Below are 23448 nucleotides of genomic sequence, written 5' to 3'. Positions count from 1 at the left end.
ATATATACTGTAGTATGCAGAACAGAATGCTACACTATAGAAACAATGAGGTAGATCTGGGTACTGGATAGATTAAGCAAAAAACCCAAAACAGACAAAACAACAAAAAACAATACAGAACAATGGGCTGCTCCTGTAAACAAAAGAGACCTGCATATTCATGTATGTTTCTCCATGCATGGTCTGTCTCTGGAAGGAGGCATAAGAAGCTGGTAGCCTCTGGGGAGCAGAATTGTTGTGATACTAGGGGAATTCAAGGTAGGAAGGAAGCTTATTGTGCGCTGTATTCTCATGGGCACTGTTTGCATGTTTTCTTACACCCATATTAATATTACTTTTTAACAATGCACGCATTTCCTCAGCGTCTTGTGCTATACTCAGAATAGTAGTGCATTCTGAGGCAGCATTGCTTTGAAATTCACACAGCTTCTTTCACACCTCTCTTCTCCCATTCCTGACTGTTGCAAGCACAGTGAATATGTATTTGGTTTACAACTTGGGACAGTAGAAGGAACAGCTTTGCAGTCAGATCAGACCTGGCTTACTGGCCTGTATGATTCGGGGTAAGTTATTTAACCTTTCTGAATCATAGTTTTCTCATGCAGGCTGTGGGAATGTATAGCTCATATCTGTTGTAAGGTTTAAATAAGAAAATGCATATAATAAACTAGCATAGTGATGGGCACATAATAGTTTTATAAATGATAATTACTTCTGTTTTAATTGGATAACTTAGGGACATGTTCACATTTTAAAATCCCTGCTTTCCCAACTATACTGAAATTGGAGAATTAATATATCTATTTCCCCTGGCATCCTACAGTGGAATATACTGAATTTTGAGTGCCCCTTGGCTACTAGAGTATTTTTTAAGTGAAATAGCTTAATTTCCTTATTTAATCCCATAAAATCTTTCAAATAAAAAGTAATGTTCTTTGTTTTCCTTTATGTAAATGAGCGTTTGCTATTTTTTTAATTATGTGTGGGTAAGTGCATTAATGTGTATTATATGTTGAACATTATATATTATTTACTTATGCAGATACCTAGCAAGAAAAGTTTTAAACATGAGTCACTCTTATAGTTTACAAGTCAAAATTTGGTAATAATGAAAGTATGAGAATTTCTTTTTAATGTAAATACATTATTTAAATATAGGTTTTTTGGAGTAATATCTGTATTTTAATTTTTTTCAGCTCTTTCAGTCTCACATGGCAGCAAAATCTTGTATGCCCTCCCAAGTGTTCGATGATGAACAGAGAGTGAGTACATCTTTCAAATAGATCCATATAGTACTCCAGATATCTCTATGATGTCAAGATAATGATTCAGGGGCCTGAAAAACTTTTGTCTGTACTTACCTTGAATGTGAATTAACTTTTATGTTGATTCAAGTTAAAAGTTAATGATGGATTGAATAATTATTGCATGTCCAGTGTCTCTACCTACTTGACATTAAGCAAATTAAAGTTCTACCTGAAGACCAGCACTGCTTTTGCTGGGCATACTTGCAGAACTTGGTGGATGTGGAGAACTCTAGAGTGTAGGAAGTCCCTGTATGGCCCTGTCAGATGCCTTCCTGAGTGCGAAGTCAGACCTTAATATTTCCAGGGTCCTAAATGTGCCGTTTAGCAGTGATATGTTAAGGTAATTAAATTAAAATTTATATTTAAGAAGAGGGAGAAATTTAACTTGGTGAAAGAGAGGATTTGTCAGTTTTTTAAAAAAGAAAATTGCAAATACAAGCATGAGTAATTCAATAAGATTAAATAATTTACTTTCATTCTGTGTTCCATTTAAGTCTCTTCTTATTTTTCCTTCTTTCTTCACCCATTCTAATGTCCTCATGGTTGTGATATCTCATAATCAGATCACCAAACTGCCATCCTTTTTAGTTTTTTTCTCTCACTGGTAATAGTATATTTCACCTTTATTTTATCACCTCAAAGACTTTGAATTACTCTTTTGGTTTTTAATGTGTTTTTTTTTTCACTGATTTTAGAGAGAGAAGGAGAGAGAGGTAGAAACATCAATGAGAGAGAAACATCGATCAGCTGCCTCCCACAGGCCCCCAACCAGGGATCAAATCCACAACCTAGGCATGTGCCCTGACCAGGAATCGAACCAGCTCAACCACTGAGCAGCACTGGCCAGGCATGAATTACTCTTTTTCTTTTAATCCTCACTCGAGAATATTTTTTCCATTGCTTTTTAGAGAGAGTAGAAGGGAGAGAGAGAAACACCGATGGGAGAAAGACACATTGATTGGCTGCCTCCTGCATATGCCCTGATCAGTGAGGGCTGAGCCTGCAACTGAGGTACGTGCCCTTGGCCGGAATCAAACCCAGGACCCTTGAGTCTGTGGGCCGATGCTGTAACCACTGAGCAAAACCGGCTAGGGCAGTAGTTTTTGACTGTATAGGAGATATTGTGAATGATATATTGTGGAGATGCTGGATTCTATTTTCTTCTCCTGAAGAGTGTTGACCTTTGTTCTAGCAAGCAAATTACTAGCAAGTCACATTGGTTATGTTGAACCTTGGTTATGGGCATTGTTAGAGCAGGTCTACTTCTGTTGTGCTTCTATACTGTGGAGCATTTCTGACTCCTGGGGTGTGATCCTTATTCCTAACATGTGACCCATATAGGTTTTTAGTGGAAAGACTTGAAATGTTTACTGAGCCCCTTTAATTTACAGGCTTAAATTCAAGCTTCCCAGGATGGCTCTCGTGAACACTCTACGTAGCTTTTTTCCCATTCCCGTTTCTCCCCTGCCTAGGCTCTTGTATTCCTCCCGTACATGTGCAGTTCAGCAGTCAGCCAAGTATTTGAGGGAAGTGTATTTGCTGATTTTGGATCCATCCTTTCTGGAATTTTCTCCTACAGTTTTCAGCTGATTTGCATACCCTTATCTCAACTGACTTATCAGCCCAGTAAGACTGCCACTTGCATGTTGAGCTCTATCTTCTTTGTATAGCAGCGACTGGGGAGTAAGTACCCTTAGTGAAAAGCTAGTACATACCATCTCACTTTATATAGTTTCCTTGTCTCAAGAGTCTCCCTTCCAGTGTCTGTCAGCCTTTGGTTACCTTGAAAAAATTGATTATGATTATTAGTGCAACATAAGTTATTCTGCCATTACTGGGTGCTAGAATTGTATCTATAATTTTGTATTGTACTTTTTTCACTTAACATTCTAACATAAGAATTAAAATGTTCCTTTTCTTGTGGGAACCACCAGGTTGAGAGGAGCATGGCCTTCTCTCCATGTGCTCAGTGTAATCCAAAAAGGGGGAATCACCTGGCAAAAATGTCACTTTACCTGCTGTGTTCAGGGCTCCCCTTCAACCAGATATTATGGACTTTGTTCACACCAGCTTACAGAAAAGCAATAGACAGCCCTGTGCTTTCAGTGAAGCGGTAGGTCATCAAATCAGGGCTGAGTCTTAGGGTGCTGGCAGCACTGGCTGGAATTCCCAGAGTTCAGGGTGGTGGGACTCATCATCCTGCCCAGAGTGCTTATGGAAATATGTGTTGTGGGGCCAAACCTGACACCATTGGCACTGCAGAGTGAACACAGCATAGAAGTGATATGCCATCTGCTCTCCCCTGGCTGCCTTGGCCTTACCAGCACTGGTCATGTCTAAAAGTCATCGCATTGAGAAAGTTCCTGACTTCCTTTGGTGGTTGAAGATAAAGTTGAAGGCTACAAGAAGACCAAGGAGGCTGATTTGCTTCTTGAGAAACTTAAGGCTGGAATGATGTTAAAACAGACTATGCCTAATGAGAGCTGGCAAGGGCAAAATGAGAAACCGTCATGTACCTGGTGCAGGGGACCTTGCGTCATCTATAATGAGGACAACAGTATCATCAAAGCCTTCAGAAACATTCCTGGAATCACTCTGCATAATGAAACGAACCTGAACATTTTGAATCTTGTTCCTGGTTGGCATGTGGACATTTCTACATTTAGACTGGAAGTTCCTTCTGCAAGTTAGATGATCTGCATGGCACCTGGCGTAAAGCTGCCTCCGTTAAGAGTAACCACAACCTTTCCATGCCCACAATGCTCAATACAGACCTGAGAAGAATCTTGAAAAGCAGAGAGATCCAAACAGCCCTCTGAGCACCATACAGCAAGATTCATCATAGAGTCCTGAAGAAGAACCCCCTGAAGAACCTGAGAGTCATGTTGAAGCCGCACATGCAAAGACCATGCACAAGCCGGAACACCAGTGTTTGTCAGGCTGAGAACTATAGGCCCCAGGTGGATAAAGCAGCAGGAGCACTAGAAGCCAAATCTGATGAGAAGAGGGTTGCAGACAAGAAGCCTGTAGTAGGGAAGGAAGGGAAAAAGGTGTGGGTGTTAGGAAGCAGGAGAAACCTTTGGTGGGAACTAAGACTGCAGCTACCAGGAAACCAGCAGCTGAGAAGAAGCCTGCAGAAAAGAAACCCACCACAGAAGAAAACCCTGCAACATAAACTTAAATTTGTTTATTTCATAAAAGTCAAATCACTTTGGGCAGCTAATTTTGAATAATAGCCTGATCAAAGGCAAAAAAAAAAAAAATTAAAATGTTATTTAAAATATATCACAAACATCTTTCATGACTTTAAACATTCTGTTTTATAAGTGAATATGCCATAGTTTACTTGGGTGAATATGCCATAGTTTACTTGGGTGTGTCCCTCTTTTGGAAATCAAATATTTCAATGTTATAAATAGTGCTGGATTCTCATTATATGAAGAGAAGAAATACATGTTTTGAGGGTTGACACATTTCTCACAAATTTACTTAATCAGTTGTATCTTGGGGGGGTATAATGATCATAAAATGTTTAATTTCTTTGATATATTCTTTCAAATTTGCTTATATCCTATTTTTATCATTGCTGTTTTATTTTTCTTCAGCAGAAAAGAGAAAACATTCGTTCTTTAACTATGTCTGGCCATGTTGGGTTTGAGAGTTTGCCTGATCAGCTGGTCAACAGATCCATTCAGCAAGGCTTCTGTTTTAATATCCTCTGTGTTGGTAAGTGCCAGACTCTTCGTCTAAATCGTTCTTTCATCTTTCCGAAAAACATGTATTTCATCTAAATCGTTCTTTCATCTTTCCTGTGCTTACTACATTCTTGTAAGCTGTATGGTGCTTCTGTCACCAACTTGAGATCATGATCACAGATATTTTTCAATTATTTAATTCTATGAGTTTGTTGTTTTTAGCTGTACTGCTTTAACTTTTTGCTCTAACTTTAAACATTTCAGTACTTTCTTCAGAGTTCTGAGTAACTTAGCATACATACTCATTTTTATATTCTGCTAATTACTTAACGTCTATTTCTTTCACAGACAGCTCAGCCTTTGAAATATTTGAAATATTTGGGATCCTTGAAACCACTCTAAGAGTTTACACTTCTGTTTTTTCTCATTCATCCTGTGCACCTGTGAAGACTACCTTTGTTTCTTTCAGGGGAGACTGGAATTGGAAAATCAACGCTGATTGATACATTGTTTAATACTAATTTTGAAGACCATGAATCCTCACATTTTTGCCCACATGTTCGACTTAAAGCTCAGACATATGAACTTCAAGAAAGTAACGTTCGATTGAAATTGACCATTGTGAATACAGTGGGATTTGGTGACCAAATAAACAAAGAAGAGAGGTACATGTTTCTTCTTGTAATAAAACAAATTTTTCTTTATTCAGGACATTTGCATTCTTGCGCATGAACTATGATTTGATTTTCTACTTTGGAAATCCATACCTATCCTCCCAGACTTTTAATTTTTTAAATCATTAAGCAATATTTTGTTCTCACTTCCAATTGACATTTTTTATATTCTAATTTCTTTAGAATAATTTGAATTACATTATTAAAATTGTCTGTTTCAGCAAAAACAATTTTAATTATTTCCTGATATGCCAATTTAGTGTATTTTAAGTGATTTGTACTAACTTTCAGGCAAGACTTATTTCAGTGAGGAGGAAGAAAACACAATAAGACATACAATGGCAAATATAAATGGCCAAATCCATGGTGCATGAATTTTTGTGTGAAATTCTAACCAAATTAGCCAGGTACATTATTACGCATTACAGAAAGGTTTGATAATGAAATTTCTATTTTATATTATGTCATTATTTTTCCTATGTTATTATAAAGATTGATTATAGATTAAATATGAAATTTAAACTAAGAAAGGGGGAAATAGATTGGGTAAAGCAATAACTTTTGTTCTCTTTCCTTTTTTGAAATATATGTATTTTCAGTATTAGAGGTAATTTCCTACTTTTCTAAGGTTTGCTTTAGAGAGAAAATATTTTGCATAATTGACTCTTTACGTAATTTATGTTAGCCTTTTCAGCACATTTGTGTGTTCTGCTTTAAATTTCAAGAAATGATTTGTCTGCGCTTTTTGGAAGAAGCAGATTAGTGGCAGAGGCAAAGGCCTGAGACATGTTGCTTTAAATTGTATTTGTTTTTAAAATAATTCTCTATATAGAGATCTTATATTGCTTTACTTAAATTTATCATTAGATATTTAGCATTATTGATGATCTCATACATGGTACCTTTTAAAAGTGTTTCATTGTCTATAGAAATATTGTGTAGAAATATCAGTTTTACATATAGCAACTTTTGTAAATTCTCTTGATTAGTTCCAACAATTCATCTTTAATATTGTTTAGATTTCCTATGTATGTAATAATATCTGCAAATAATGACATTTATATTTCCAGTCCTTTTTGTTTTCTTTTTAAATGTTTTATTGATGTATAATTTACATAGAAAAAATGCACTGATTTTTTTCAGTGTAAAATTCAGTTAATTTGACAAATGTATAGATTTGTAACCACCGCCATGTACACGTGTAGGTCAGTGCTTTGCCAAAGCCAGTGCTTTCTATTGGTGCATCTCCTTTTTCCCCAGTGTTCTTGCCTACAAATTCTAGTTGTTTTGGCCTCACTGATCTATATCTCCTCAACTCACAGGCCAGCCAAGCTCTGCTCTCTCTTTTGTGCTATGTCCTGGAAACTCGTCTCCAGGCAGTAATTTGGGGAAATTGTAGAGCTCTCTTCATTTATTTCCCTTCTCTGTGATTACAGTTTTATACTGCCTATTATCTATTGTCTGAAAACCTTTGTTCATATATTTTTTCCAAGTTTCTAGTTGTTTAAGGTGGTAGGGTAAATCCAGTCCCAGTTACGCCATCGTGGCTGAAGACAGTAGTCTTTATTTTTCTTTCTTTCATTTTTAATACCTGACTGCACTCTGTAGGACTTGCAGTATTTTGTTGGATAGTCAGTGGTGATAGTGGGCATCCTTGCCTTGTCCTAACTCCAAAGGGAAAGCTCTTTTTTTAACACTGTCCTTCCTTTCCTTTTCCTTTTCCTTCCCTTTTCCTTTTCCTTCTTTCTCCCCACCCTCTCTTTCTCTCTCTGTTTTTTGTCTTTCTGTCTCTTTCTGCCTTCCCTTCTCCCCTCCTCTCCCTGCTCCCTCCCTGCCCCCTCCCCTCTCCTTCCCCCTCCCCCTTCCCCTTCCTTACTCTCCCCCTCCCCTTCCCTCCCTAACCCTCCCTCCCATTCCCTTCCCTCCTCCCTTCCCTTCCCCCCTCCCATCCCCCCTCCCTTCCCTTTCCTTCCCCTTCTCCTCCTTCCCCTCCCCCCCTCCCTTCCCTTCTTCCTTTCTTCTTTCAGTTACAATAGGGGAGTTTCTCTATATTGTAAGAGTTGTGAATATTTTTTTCTCATGAATATATATTATCAGGTTTTTTTTTGCATTCTGTGGAGAAGATTGTAATTTCTGTTCTTAATCTTTAATAAGGTAAATTACAGAAACTGACTTTCTGTTAGTAAATTAGCCTTGTAATCTTGGATATCATTGGTATTCTTTTTCTACTATGCTATATTTGCTTTTTTTCTTTTAGTATTTTTACATTTTATGTTTATAAGTTAGGTTTTCAACCTGTATTTTCCTCTTATACTTTCTTTTTTTAAAAATCACAGTATCCCTCTACTATCTGGGCCTGGAGTTTGCTGAGATTTTGAGTTACTAATTAATTTTCTTTGATAATTATTAGGACAATTTAGGGTTGTTTTACAGAAGGACGGTTATAATAAGTTACAATTATCCAGGTCTGTCCACTTTATCCAAATTTTCAAATATATTTATTTTAAAATATTGGTAATATACCCCAAATATACATAATCTGTAACGATACCTGCATTTTCTTTCCTGATATTGGTTATTTGTACTCGTTTTCTTTTCTCCTTGATCAGTTGCAACAGAGCATTGTTGGTTTATTTGGTCTTTTCAAATTTTGGTTTTATTGATCCTTTCAGTTTTTATATTTTTGGTTTTTCCTATTTTATTAATTTCTGCTCTTATACTTTAATTACTTTTCTTTGGATTTTGACCTAATTTACTCTAATTTTTCATTGATTCTCAGCCTTCTGCATTTATGATTATAAGTTATCCTCTAAGCATGGCTTTAACTGGATCCCACAAAATTTGATGTATAGTATTTCCAATTTCAGTTAATTTTTAATTTCTACTTTTTCATCCTAAAGACTTGAAATTTTTATTATTACGTAGTGACTTTTTCTCTTGTAATGCTTATGTAAGTCTATGTTGTCATATATACATATACATATTTATGTATATAAATTTAAACTTACTCTACTCAAACAGTGTTACCTTTTACTTGTTCATTTAGTCCATTCAGTTAATGTAGTTACTGATATATTTATGATTAAATTTACCATCTTATTTTGTGTTTTTGTTTGTCCTGCCAGCTCCATATTTCTTTATTCTTTCTTACTTGATTTCTGTTCCTACAGTTGTTACTCTAGAAATTTTATAAAATATAACCTCTAACCTAATCAAAGTTTAAGATCAATTAATACTTGTACTTGTCCCTGATGATACAAATAAACAATAAAATGGAATTTTGACCAGTTAAACACCATTACTCCCCCCTTCTGACTTATCATGGCATGTGTTTTACATCTCTCTTTTTATTTATTTATTTATTTATTTATTTTTATATCTTTATTGACTTCAGAGAGAGGGCAGCAGAGGGAGAGAGAAATAGAAACACCAATGATGAGAGAGTCATTGGAGATCGAGCCTGCAACCCGGGCATGTGCCCTTACCGGGAATCGAACCTCGATCTCCTGGATCCTAGGTTGATGCTGAGCCACACCCGGCCGGGCTCTTTTTTTTCTTAACCATACAGACATTATTATTTTATGTGGCCAATATTTATTACCCTCTTAACCAAAATTTTGTTTTGCTTTCATAATTGAAATTTTACTTGGGTATACAATTTTTGGTGGGCAATTATTTTCTCCCAGTGAAGATAGATTCCACTTGTCCCATGAGTTTTATTTTTACTGTTGAGAAGTCAGCTGTTGGTCTGGCTTCCCCTTTAGAATACTCTCCTTTTTTTCCTCCAGTGCCTTTCAGATCTCTTTTTGCTATTCTCCAGTTTTACCATAATATCTGAATTTTTATTTATTTCTAATTTTATTTTTCAGTGATTTGTTTAACTTCCTGAGTCTGAATAGTGCCACCAGTTCTTTAAAATACTCCGAGACATCATCTTTGAATATTGCTTCTGCCCTTACTATGTCTCCTTTCCTTCTGAAAGTGATGAAATAAAATACGTTAGACCTTCCCATTATGTCATTCATGTCTCTTAATATCTCTTCCATATTTTTATCTTTTTTCCCCTCTCTACATTGCTTTCTCAATAATCATTTTTTTATCTATCTTCCAGTATACTAATTCTCTCTGTAGCTTTGTCTGATATATACTATTAAACTAATCCATTGAGTTTTATATTTTGGTTATTATATTTTTCAAGTGTACCTTCTGCATGGTTCATATTTCTATCTGTAGAATCACGTGTTATACTTTACTAATTCCAGCACATATGTTTAAATATACCTTTTATTTCTATTTCTTTTATCTCCACTTATATCTTATAATTCCAGTATATTAAAATCTGTAGTTATTTTACTGATGTTTATTTTTTCCTTTGGTTCTCATTCATTGTGCTTTTTATTTTCTCATGTGCTTGGTTATTTTTTATTGTAATTAATGGCCTTTGAAAAGTCACTTGCAGAGATACTTTGAGGTCTAAGGTGACAATATCTTGCTTTGAATAGATTTGGGTTTGCTTATGTTAGGCCTCTCTGGGCATTAATATTCTGAGGTTCCCTAAACCTGTCTCTTTGAGGTTCCCAGAATCAAAGAGACAGTGTGCACCCGTGCTGCAGATATGTGCAAGGACTTACCCTGTGGCCACAAGTTCTCAGCAATGGGTCTTTTTCTCCTTTCCTTTTATTTTTCTTACTTCATGTAGTGTCAGGCAGCCTTCCCTGCAGATTCTTGGGGAGATGGTAGGAATTGTAGATTTACTTCTAATTCATTCTTACCCTGAAGGTTTAGGCTTTTAGGATCTCAGCTCAATGTGGGAAGTTAGTCTCAATAGATTTACATCTTGTGTGGGCCTTGGACTTTGAGTCTTCTCATCTTGTAAGTCCTCCTAGAAGCAAAGCCCAAGAATTAGATTGACAAATTACCTCAGGACAAAACTAGCACTGGTGCTTTTAGTGTAGGGATTAGTAAACTTCCAGATAGTAGACATTTCAAGCTTTGAAGGACTTATAGTTTCTGTCTACACTACTCAGCCATTCCACTGTAGTACAAAAGCAGCCAGAGACAGTACATAAACAAGTGAATGTGACTGTGTTTCAATAAAACTTTACTTACAAAAACAGGCATCAGGCTGGATTTGGCCCACTTACTGACCCTTCCTCTGCTTACCGCTCTGTTTCCACACTCTTCAATTTTTAAGAAAAATTTTTTATTTTTATTTTTAGAGAGAGGAAGGGAGAGGGAAAAGAAACATCAATGAGAGAGAAACATTGATTGGTTACCTCTTGCATGCCCCCTACTAGGGATCAAGCTCCCAGCTTGGGCATATGCCCTGACCGGGAATTGAACTCGCAACCTCTCAGTGCATGGGATGACGCTCAGCCAACTTGAGCCACACCAGCCAGGGCATATACTCTCTTCAGTCCTGACCTGGTTAATTCCTTACCACTTTATGAGTACTTTGATATTCTAAGAGGTGATTTTTCTATTTTAAGCCAGTGTCTTTCATTTCATTAGAAGAGTGGTCCTTCAATTTACTGGAAATGGAAACCTAGGGCAAATTACTATGGACATGACATATTATGTAACTGAGAAAAGACATGAGGTATCAGTAACTTAAAAGAAACTAAAGTCAAATTTCGTGACTTCTTCTTAAATAAGATTTGTAAGGCATGGAAATCATTAACATATTAAGGAGGGAAGGCACACATCAAATGAAGGTATCACATCATCATGCAGGCAAGTAAGCGTGAGAACTGTCAGAAAGGAGTCTGTTGTATGAATGAATGTGAAAATGAATCAATGTAAATTCAACATCATTTCTATAAAACAGTTTAAAGCACAGATTGTCCTGATGGTTTTAAAGTACTACCTTTGTGCATGCATATTTTATACAATTTATTACTAAAGTTATCTGTTTTGCATAGATATTAAGTGTTTATTAATTGATGAAAATATAGATTTCGAGCTGTAGATTTAGAAATATCTTATTAAGGTAGCATGAATAGGTTGTATTCAATATTTAAATAATTATTTTTTCAGCTACCAACCAATAGTTGACTACATAGATGCTCAGTTTGAGGCCTATCTCCAAGAAGAACTAAAGATTAAGCGTTCTCTCTTTAACTACCACGATTCTCGCATCCATGTGTGCCTCTACTTCATCTCACCAACAGGCCACTCTCTGAAGACACTTGATCTCTTAGCCATGAAGAGCCTGGACAGCAAGGTGGGTTTGGAAAAGGAATCAACTTCTTCTGCTTTAATGTTTATTTTGAATTATTAAAATATATCTGTGATAATGTAGGTATAACTTGTATTCTGTGCATTTTTAAAACATTTGATAAGTTTCACTCTTAGGTTATTTGACAAAGAAACTCAATTCGGAAGATGAGATACAAAGAAAAAACATTAACATAAAATTTAATTCTTTTTTTAATGATTAAATTGCATGTCAGAATGAGAATTCATTTACATTTTCTTTAAAACTATTAGACTATTAGTACTCCATTCCTTTTAATTAATTACTGAATGATATTCTGTTGTATGGATATGTCTTATTTTCTGTATTCATCAGTTGGACATTTGGTTTTTGCTTCTATGAATAATGCTGCTGTGGACATTCATGCACACATTTTTGCGTGGTCACATGTTTTCAGTTCCCTTGGCGTATACCTAGGAGTGAAATTACTGGGACACACAGTGTATTAGTTTGTTTGCTAGAGCTGCTATAACAAAATATGACACACTGGGAGTCTTAAATAACAGAAGTTAATTTTCTCACAGTTTTGGAAGGTAGAAGTCTGAAATCAAGGTGTCATCAGGTGTGTTTTTTCCTGAGACCTTTCTCCTTGGCTTGCAAATGCATCCACAAGTAGAACATTTTTCTCTTGCTAAAATTGTTTGATGACATAACTTCTAGGGCCTTATCATGTTAAAAAATAATTGGGGTAGAGGAAAAACAGCGTGCACACAGGACAGAAAATCCCATTTCACATTTGGTTAATAACACTTGAAAACTTCTTTTTCGAATCTTCGTGCCATTGGTACTTATAAGCCAGTGTGTAGATGGACGGGGTATATCCAGGACTGGTCATTTCTCTTGTATAGTGAAAATCCTAGGGCCCAGGGTCCTGGTGGAATTTAGTTTCGGAGTCTGGAAGTTTGAGATCAGGGTGCCAGTGTGGTCGTGTGATGGCCATCTTTCTGCTTGCAGACTTTTCATTGTATCCTCACATGGTGGAAGGGCCCTTTACATTTTTAAATGTGCAATTTACTTGACACTAATTTTACTTTATGACACTATTAAGTTTAAGATGTATTGTTTTGTCATATGTTAATAGTAACTTGTGTTTTATTGTGAACTATACCAAGAAAACCTATTTTTGAATTTCTGAGCCAAGGAGATGTATATATAAATTTAAGGAGCTATACAAAATGTTATTCACAAATTAACTCACTTTGGATTTTTTGCTTAAAAGGTGGTTAAAGACTACTATTTTATACTAAAAAAAAACCTAGAAGTTTTTTTATAACCTCTGATGTTATGAGATATTCAGCTTTCATTATCCTGGCTAATAATTTTATGAGACAGTATTCCGAAAGCAAAATCATTCTGGTCATTAACTACTTTCTATATAGACATCAGAGTGGAAAGCATGAAGGCCTACCAGTGAAGTCTTGGTGCATAGATTGGTTGACTTTTGCCTAGTTGCAGTCTCCTGGCTTTAGCAAAAACTAGATAAAGCTTATTTGAGAGCCTTTTCATCTGACCAGATTTTCTAACCATTTAGCCAGTTATTTTCATTGTTTAGTCTGATTATATGGAAGTTCAGATTTATTAATGGAACATAAAAGCAAGAGTGTACAACTTTGTCTTAGCTAGACAGAAGCCACATGATGTAGTTTGTATAAAGATTATAGAATTTAGTGTCTGTAAAGGCTGGTTTTAAATATTAACTCTGTCACTTAATAGCTATATGTTCTTTGGCAAGTTTCTTTAGCCCTCTGAGCCTCAGTTTCTTCACCTTTAGAATAAAAGCTAGGGAGTTTTAAAAAGAGGCCCTGCTTCACGTGGAAAGTTACCTTGTCTTACCATCAGGGTGAAACACCTATTACTTTCTCTTCCCCTAATACACAAATACTCATTATGGTGGTGGTTTTTTAATCTTCACCTAAGGATATTTTTTCCATTGCTTTTCAGAGAGAGAGGAAGGGGGGGGAGGGAGAGAGAGAAAGAAACATCAATGTGAGAGAGACACATCAATTGGTTGCCTCCCACACGAGCTCTGACCGGGGCGAGGGATCAAGCCTACAACCAAGGTACATGCCCTTGGCCATAATCGAACCTGGGACCCCTTCAGTCCACAGGTTGACACTCTAACCATTGAGCCAAACCAGCCAGGGCCAAATACTCATAGTGTTTATCTTTCAGTCTATGTTGGGTCCTCCAGCCTATTGATAGTGATGCTCTTGGCTAGGAATTCCAAGGTACTCCCTTGACTGTTTTTACTCATAGTGTGAGCCCCACAGACATCCCCCAGCCCCTGCCACCCCCATCACCAGTGTCAGTGGCCTGGCTGGGTCAGCTCTTGTGGTTCTTATTATGATCCCAGGATGCACTTCAGCAAGAAACCATCAGGGAACTCAGAAGAACAAGATTTGTTACTCGCAGATCCCTGGAGGGTATTCAGCAAACCCCAGGACCACACAGGGAGGTCAGGAGAAGAGAGAAAGGAAGGGAATACGAACCTGGGGCCCTGCTTTTGCTAGAGTTCAAGGGAGGGGTGTCTCGGGTTTTGTGGATTTACTCTGTTGGTGAATTTAAAGCATTAGAGTGGGAATTAGTGTGTGGGAAGGGAGGTGTGGGTCAGTTCTTTAGGTTGCTCAGGCTTTCTACATGGGGGAACTGGACTTCGTGGGTGGGGGCAGTCTGGTTCCTTACTAGTGTTTTGCTAGTAGCTTTGTCATATACCTGGCAAAATATTTATTCAAGTTTGATGTCTTTGAAATGGGTACCTTGGCAATTAAAGGCTTAATGCCAGGCACTTTGCTACAGCCTGCTTCCTGCTGCTATTGTGGATCCAATTACAAGTTACGAACTTGGCGTAATTTACTAAATATTCAAGTACATAATATTGAACTTGGCATCAACTTTTTATGTACTGTACTGACTAATTTAACGTAAAAGCTGTTTACCCACAATTGTTGGAAAGTTTTCTGTCATTTATTTTATATCCATAAAATCTTACTGCCATTGGAGCATATTTAAGATGAATAAATCAAAATATACCAATAAATCATTGTGAAATTGGAGAGGAGAAAGAAATTTAAGAATAGAATAGAAATTATTGTTTTTACTTTTCATTCTGAAAATTACATTGATATCTCAGTCTCTTAACACATACGACTAGTTAACCTGAAGTTTTTCACTATTCGCAAACTAAATAACCAAAACTAAAAAAACCTATAAACCCCTAAATTTGTGTAGACATCAATCTTTTATGGGGACATTAACCTTATAGAATTAGCTTTACAAATTTATTGGCCTTCATGACCCCAAATCTCTTTCTCTCTGCCTGGTGATAGGACTTCAGATAATATTGAGAAAGTTATTCCTTTGAGTTATAAACACTTTCAGTTGGTCATAAAATTCCCTTCAACGTCTAGGTTGTAGGAGTTACTGACGATGGGACACAGATTGGATGGATTCTTTGGGGAAAGGGGACCTGCTGAAATGAGAGGCAGAAAGAGAAACTTAGCATGTTTCTCACAGTTTTGTGAGAATCAATCATCCTAATTACTTTAGTGCTTAGATGATTAAGAAATAAAAAATTAGCCCTAGCCGGTTGCTCAGTGGTTAGAGTGTCGCCCCAAGGACTGAAGGGTCCTGGGTTCAATTCCTGCCAAGGGCACGTGCCCCGGTTGCAGGCCCCATCCGGCACTTGCAAGAGCAACCAGTCGCTGTGTCTCTCTCACATCGGTGCTTTTTCCTCGTGCTCCTTTCACTCTCTGAAAAGCAATGGACTGTCCTCGGGTGAAGATTAAAAAAAAGAGATAAAAAATTAGTGACTCCACAGGGTTTCTACTTAATGTTACATTTTCCTTATTTGTGTATGAAAGGACTGTTAGAGACTTTGGGAGAAGAAAATGTGAGATTTCTAAACCGAAATTCAGATGAAAGATTAATATTACAAAAACCCTGGTTTTCAAAAGCAGTTATTTATGGAAAGGCCAGCATCTGTAGGGAACGGTGGTGTGGGGATGTAGGGTAAGGATGACAGCTAGTGGTTATCTAGGTCAGGGTTGGCAAGTTTTTTCCGTGAAGGGCCAGGTAGTAAATACTTTAGGCTTCTCAGGCCACTTATTTCTGATGTAACTACTCGCCTCTGCTGCTGTAGCAGGGAAGCAGCCGTAGACAGTATGAAAATGATGGACCTAGTTGTGTTCCAGTAAGTCTGTCTGTCTATCTTTTTTATTCCTCACCCAAAGATATTTTTCCACTAATTTTTAGGGGCGGGCGATGGGGGGGAGAGAAGGAAAAAGATGGATGTGAGAGAGAGACATCCATCGGTTGCCTTCCGCATGCTCCCGAGGCCCTTTGGTGCATGGCCGACGACCTAACCACTGAGCGTACCAGCCAGGGCAATCAATAAGTCTTTATTTCTGTAAACAGACAGTAAGTTAGACTGTAGTTTGCCTATCCCCTGACACAGGTTAAGGAAATTTGCCAGAGACTTAATGGTTTTGAATGCAGAAACTGCAAGATTAAAAAATAAATCTTCAATTATGAGATTTTGTCTTTCTTTATTCTTAATAGGTGAACATTATACCAGTGATTGCCAAAGCAGATGCAATTTCTAAAACTGAGTTGCAGAAGTTTAAGATCAAGCTCATGAGTGAATTGGTCAGCAATGGAGTCCAGATATACCAGTTCCCAACAGATGATGAAACTGTTGCTAAAATCAATGCTTCGATGAATGTGAGCTCCTAACTGAATATTACTTCTGTTTTACGTATGAAGACTTTATGGCCTCCTTTGGATACTTTCGAATCTTAAACTCTTTAAGGATATCTTCCTAATCTGGTATTTAAGCTCATTCTCCCGTGCAGTGCCACCTGTGCGTGTTACACATCCCTATAACTTTTAGTTTACCCTGATTGAAGATGGCCAAGTTCTTTGTGTTACTTTCTTCGGGCTACCAATTCTTTAAAATATCGGCTTATATTTTGAAGGATCATGAGTTTTGGAGTCGGACAGATTTAACCATATGTTCTTGTGGAAGTTATTGTTAACTTATCTACAAAGTTGGATTAATAATACCTATCTTAAGGGTTGTTAAGAGGATACAACTTATGTGCACTACCGAACATGGTGACATTCAGTAACTGTTCATTCAGTTTCTCTTTTTTCCCTTTTCTGACTTTTTATACTCCCGTTTATTTTATGGTACTTAAAACTAAATATATAAAAAGCTGATTAATTTAAATGACATGTAAATGTAAGTGACCTTAATTCGTATGTGTCATTATCTCTATGTCTAATTTTATTTCTATGTCCATCTGGAATAATTTTTCAGAAAGGCACAATTAAGAGACTAATAATGTCAGTTATTAAATGTTAAACATAATACTTAATATTTTTTACATTAGACTTTTCCCTGTGTTAATCCTCAGCTTCAGACAGTCTGTTCATTGACTCTGAATTTACCTTTTGTATATGTGTTCAGAATTTTTCTCCTTATCGCCCTGTACACAAGGAGGTTGCCAGTTTGATTCCCTGTCAAGGGCACTTGCCCAGATTGCAGGCTCCATCCCTAGTAGGGGACGTCAAGATGCACCTATCGATGTTGCACTCCTCACATCGATTTTTTTTTTCCCTCTCTCCCCCTCTCCCTTCTCTCTCTAAAAATCAATAAACTATTCTTCAAAAATTTTTTCTCCTTACCTAAGCTAGTTCTCCACTCTGCTTAATTCATCTTTAGTTTGAGTTGTATCTTTTTGCTTACAGTGATCGCTCACTTCTCTAAGTTTCTGTAACATTTACTGTATTTGGCATTAGTTTGCGACTTAAATATTATTTTATATTAGTAGTATATATGCACACACTAAATATAGATACACATTTACTCTAGTTATATATATGTCTGCGTGTGTGTGTGTGTGTGTGTGTATATATATATATATATAGTGGGTGTGTAAGTGTATGTATGATTTCCTCAACATTGTCTTTTAAGGCAAAAATAATATTGAGGGAAATGATACCTATAGTAGAATTTTTTTCTTTTTTGCATTTCTGTAACATAATGCCTTGCATGTGGGAGATGCTCAGTAAGTGATTTTCTTTATAGGACCTGGAAATGACTCTTGTAGTAGAGGTGGCACATATTCACTGTCAAGTTTTAAAATCAGAGCCATAGTAGATCATTTGATTTTAATAAATTTGCTATTTAATTAATTTTCTGTTACTTTTATAAAACTGTTTTAGTATTTATCACGTTGGTATGAGATGTGATTGATATCATGGTTTCTTTCCAGGGACATTTGCCATTTGCTGTTGTAGGAAGTATGGATGAGGTAAAAGTTGGAAATAAGATGGTCAAAGCTCGCCAGTACCCTTGGGGTATTGTACAAGGTAAGTGAGATAAACGATGACTAGAAATATTTATGTCACCCAAGAGTCTCAAAGTTGTACTTAATGCATTCTTTGAAGTGATGCTCATTTTTTATTATGACTCATTGTCAGAAAAGTTGGCGGGGTTCTATTTTAGCCAGGACTGTAGAGGCTACGCAGAGCCTCCCCATTCCCTGCTCAGGTGCATCAGGACATGCGGAAGGTGGGACACACTGGTTGGGAACTTTGAACAAAATTTGAGAGTAAATAACTGTGTAAACATAATTACTAGGTAATTCTAGGGTACAGTAGTATTTTTTACTACAAAGTATTGCCAACTATTTCCAAAATAAACCAGTAAGCCAACTAAAATATGTTAGGATTTATTTAGCATTATAATGAGTAAGTAATTAGTACTATCTGGTTCATTTACTTGTGATGGTAATTGCTAGTATGGTTTCCCAATGCTGCTTTTTAAAAATTGACAAATTTTATAATGAATGAAAAATATTGAAAAATTTAACATTTTTAATGTATAAAAATATTAAAAAACAATTGTACTTCAACAGTAACATACTTATTTGTGGTCTTCTGGTCACTATAAACATAGGAGGACCATGTAAATTTATTAACTAGTTGTAAATGTGGCATTCTATAAAAAGAATTTGATAGTTACAGTGTGCACAGATGGGATGCTTGAGTGTGCAGAATATACTTTGAAGTGGAATAATGTTATATATATTTTAAAACACTATGTGAAGTATCCTGAAGATGGTTTGTAAACTGCTAGCACTGTATTAGTGAAATAACTGGAGCACATGATAACATAATACAGTGCATTTCTTTCCTATTTCCTGTGTATCCATTGGCTGCTAAATTTAAAGCAAATTTCCCAGCCTGATAATTAATGTTGCCTATAATTCAGTGTGTATTATGCTAGAGTTATTGATTACTTGTATAGAACAATCGGAGCTGTTAATCAGACTTAGCATTTTGCTTTTGTTATTTCAGATATTTTCATTTACTCATTCATTCAAATACTAATTGTGTGTCAGGAATTAAAAAACTGGTGTTGCTGTTTCTTGTTTTTCTGGCTAGTGGAAAATGAAAACCACTGTGACTTCGTAAAGCTCCGGGAAATGCTCATTTGTACAAACATGGAGGATCTGCGAGAACAGACCCACACCAGGCACTATGAACTGTACAGGCGTTGCAAGCTGGAGGAGATGGGCTTTACTGATGTGGGCCCAGAGAATAAGCCGCTCAGGTGAGTGGGGATTGCTTTGAGAATTAACCCCAGAGGGAGTTAGAGAGGGTTGTACTTTTTTATATATCCGCAAGGATGGAAGATGTCTTTTTTCAGAAATCTCCCAGTGTGAAGTAGGACCATTTGATAATGATTAATTATTGTGCTCTCAGTTCGTTGGAGCCTATTGCTTTTGAGGGTGTCCGAGTCCTCATCTGACCCAAGGACTTACGTAGAAGGAAGGACATACAGTGGAAGCTTGCGCTTTCACCGTGTGCTGAAATGGATAACTAGAGGAAGACTCTTTTAATTTGGTTTTGTTTTTTATTTATCTGAAAACCAATGAAAGCATATTTATCTATTACTATAAAAGAAAGTTGAAATGTGAATCATATTAAATAAATTTAAAAACTTTTGTTTTTTATCCTGGTGAATGTTTTAGAATGACTTAAATTTAGGAAAATATAAAGAAAGAATGAAAGTTCTTGTAGGGAGTCAGTAATTAGACTGTTTCTTAAGTATTGCAATATAGTTATAAGAATTTTAAAACCTGATGACCTTATGAACATTAAATGTTATAAACTTGCTTGGTAATTTTTTATGCTGCTACATTCCTCTTATTTTTATTAAGATATGTAAACCTGAAACTCTAATCCTTAACACACTAAGTCAGATGTGACAGAGCATTCCAGAGCAATTCTTGCATGGAGGAAAGCATGAGGTCTTTAAAGTGTCTTAAACTCTGTTAGGAACTAAGGATCCCTTCTCCATTAGATGATTTGCATTTCAGTCATTTTCCTGGCTGTTGCATTGGCACCATAGTGAACGTAAAAGGAAGGAAGAGGAGGACAGTAAGTTGCTGCTGCTGTTGCAAATGACCTTTGGGAAGATTTGATAGATGAGGTTAAATTTTAAACAAAATGAAAAAGTTTTGTGGATTTAATTGGTGTTTTAGCTCTGGAAGCATAATAAATTAATTATATGTACTTAATCCCTCTTCACCTATACAGGAATACTATGCTTCCAGTTATGGGCCAATTCTGGTAAAATGATTATGTTCTCTATTGAAGATCAGTCATCTAGAGTTGACTCCTCTAATGTTCCCCAGAGGAGGCTTCGCCTCTCATTCTTTCAAGTCTCAGGGTCAATTCAGAGTTCTCTGTGTGCATTAGTGAGAGATGGATCCTGAGTGAGAGCAAGTGGTACAGCCTGGAAGGACTCTGAGAATCGAGAGTCAAGTTGCCTGGCAGATCAGTCATCCTGTGGATGATAAAGAAGTGCAGGTTCGCCCAGCTGGGTGTAGCTCTGTGGCTGAGCATCGAACTAGGATCCAGGAGATCAGGGTTCGATTCCCGTTCAGGGCACATGCCCGGGTTGCTGGCTCAATCCCCAGCGAGAGCGTGCAGGAGTCAGCCGATCAATGACTCTACCATCATTGTTGTTTCTCTCTCTGTCCCTCCCTCTCCCTCTCTCTCTGAAATCCATAAAAATATATTTTTTAGAAAATGTAAAGAAAAAAATGCAGGCTCAGAATTTCTAGGGATGAAGCCCAAGGATGTACATTTAAAGTAATATTCCAAGTTCAGTAATTTAGCAGATATTTACTGTTTGTCTGCTGTCTGCCCAGCATCGCTGGGCATATATGTACTCTGGGATTAAAAGAGACCTTGTCCTTGTAGAGCTTCTGAGGTGGGAGGGGGAGGAATACACTCTGGCCCTGGTGAGGATGTTGGTCTTTGTCCTAAGGGAAAGGCAAAGCCAGTGAAGGAGTGCTATTATGTTTGCATTTAAAAAATAACTCCTAGCTATAATGTAAAGAAGGTATAAAAGGCCTGTACAAAGATGCTTAGGAGAGACCAGTTAGGAGAGTGTTGCTGGGACTAAAGTAACAGCAATGAAAATAGAACTGGTCACACTTGAGAGATATCTAAAAGATGAAACTGAAAGAACTTGGTGATTGTTTAGAAAAAGATAAATAAGAGATGCCAGAAGATGCTAGAGGAAGATCTCTAGTCTCCTGTATTTATGGTTTCATTGGCTAGGTAGATGGTTGTACCATTCATCAAGATAGGTGTCTCTGGAGGAAGACTAGCATTTTTTTGGGGGGGGGGGGGGGGGCAGCAGTAACTAGCATGATGGAAATCATAAGCTGAGTTTCGGACCTGTTGACTTTGAGTTTTCCTCCGAAACACCCAAGTGACAATGTCAGATGGCACTTTTTGCTATTTACCTGAAGTTCAGAGGAGAGGGCTAGGCTAAATAAACAAACTTAAGATGGTCAGTTGAATATATGAGTATGGATGAGATTGCTTGGAGAGAGAAGTACATCTGAAAAGGAAGGTGCCTTGGAAACAGCCGTGAGTTTCTCTAATAGTTGTCAACTGGAGAAACAGAAGAGTGAGAAACCTTGGGTAGAGGAAGGAGGGAAACTACCAAGTGAAGAGGGTTTCAAGGAAAAAGGAGGCCAGCTGTGTTGAGGTTGAGGCTCAGATTTTGCTGTGGAAGTATAGCAGTGAGTCCAGGCCAGTTGCTTCCTTTCAGTTCTTTGAAAATAATGAAGACCACTCCATCTAAAACAAAAGAGCAATAGTTGGACTACTACATAGGCCAAGACTTACAGATTCAAAGGGAATGTGTAGAACAAGTAGACACCAGTTTTATTCTAGTGCTGAGTGGAGTGAATGAACTGAAACTATTTCCAGCCTTTTTGTTCTCTGCTCAACAGTTCATAGCCCAGGAATAGACTATGAAGTGTTCAGTAGGCCCAGCTTAGGACATGTACCCATGTTTTGGCCACGGGTGGGATGAACCTGATTACTTGTTCCACCAGACTGTATCCTATGGCAGAGAGGTAGTGCTCCAAAAGGAAACCAGAGTAATAGTACAGAAAGGCCATATGCAGATGGTGGGCAGGCGGAGTCAGTGACTGCTCAGACCATCTGTTTTTCGAGCATTTCATCAGTTTGGGATGCATCTTATCTGCTTACTGGTCATACGAAGAATGGAAAATTGGGGGAGAAGGTTTCTTCAATTTAGGCCAGGTTACAGAGATCGGTACCGGGCAGTGAGTGTAGATTGCTTGCAGGGGACAAGCAAGAAAAATAGGGAACTAGATGTCAGTGTGAGGGAGGCTCTGTCCTTTCCAGGCCTGCTCTCCTTAAGACAGAAGGCATTTTGTGCTGGATTTCTCAGGTCAGGGTCAGCAGAATGTCTCTTTTCACTTGTGGATAAATTACCTGATAAAGCTTCCATAGTTCATTACAGCCTGTTGTCTTAGGAAGGTATTACTTTTGTACTTTGAAGAAGTTACATTCCATTTTCTGGGGAATCTTTCCCATTTAATTTGGAGTATATATAACAATAGTTACTATAATTTGGTTGGCATATAAGCCTCTCTCTCAATATATCTATATATGAATAAAAAAAATAGATACATGAACCTGTTAGTATGGCCTTTCTTTCTCTTTACTGCACAGCCCTTTTCATGGCCAGTCCTTCAGCTTGTTTTCCATTTACATTTTATTGAGTGCTTCTGCCAGGTCATACTTAGTGTTCTAATCTGTCAGCACTGATCATCTGCTTATGAAGTTTAAGTAATTGGCATTATGTTATCGCCTTAATTAACTGATCGTCAATTATTTAAGATGTATGAAACATGCTTTTACTTAAACCCCAAGTTATTTTAGATTAACCTAACCAGCCTTGTTTCCACAGTCAGTCACCTTTAACATGTGAGTACAAATCACTGTCCTTGAGGTGCTGGGGGCCTAAAGTTTGAATGGAAGGCTTTTGTAGTTTAGAGTTGCTTAAGTGTTTGACATAATTTTTTGTGTCATAAAATTTTGTGTCTTTGAAAGTGTCAGTAAATAAATAGTTAACTTCTAAGCATTTAGTCTATAGTAGAAATGGAAAAGGTCCA

At 37.1% G+C, this 23448-nt stretch overlaps 1 protein-coding gene and 1 pseudogene across 6 annotated transcripts in view; both read left to right on the top strand.

Annotated features, from left to right (window-relative positions):
- SEPTIN10 (septin 10) overlaps positions 1-23448 on the top strand; it is a 48241-nt gene that overhangs the window by 15262 nt on the left and 9531 nt on the right. For 2 of the 6 annotated variants that reach the window (XM_087820681.1, XM_087820684.1), the window contains exons 2-8: positions 1197-1262; positions 4916-5033; positions 5472-5667; positions 11713-11899; positions 16490-16651; positions 18208-18304; positions 19382-19550. In XM_087820681.1, coding sequence (XP_087676807.1) covers positions 1197-1262; positions 4916-5033; positions 5472-5667; positions 11713-11899; positions 16490-16651; positions 18208-18304; positions 19382-19550 — 995 coding nt within the window. Of the gene's footprint in view, positions 1-473; positions 564-1196; positions 1263-4912; positions 5034-5471; positions 5668-11712; positions 11900-16489; positions 16652-18207; positions 18305-19381; positions 19551-23448 lie in introns of all 6 variants that reach the window. The other 4 variants (XM_087820680.1, XM_087820683.1, XM_087820685.1 and 1 more) reach the window with 3 other exon arrangements.
- On the top strand, positions 3268-4529 carry LOC107528697 (large ribosomal subunit protein uL4 pseudogene; annotated as a pseudogene).

The sequence above is a fragment of the Miniopterus natalensis genome, chromosome 9 (genome assembly GCF_054644295.1).
Source record: "Miniopterus natalensis isolate mMinNat1 chromosome 9, mMinNat1.hap1, whole genome shotgun sequence".
NCBI lineage: Eukaryota > Metazoa > Chordata > Mammalia > Chiroptera > Miniopteridae > Miniopterus > Miniopterus natalensis.
The sequence above is the reverse complement of the archived record's forward strand: the minus strand, read 5'-3'. Positions and strand labels throughout refer to the sequence as shown.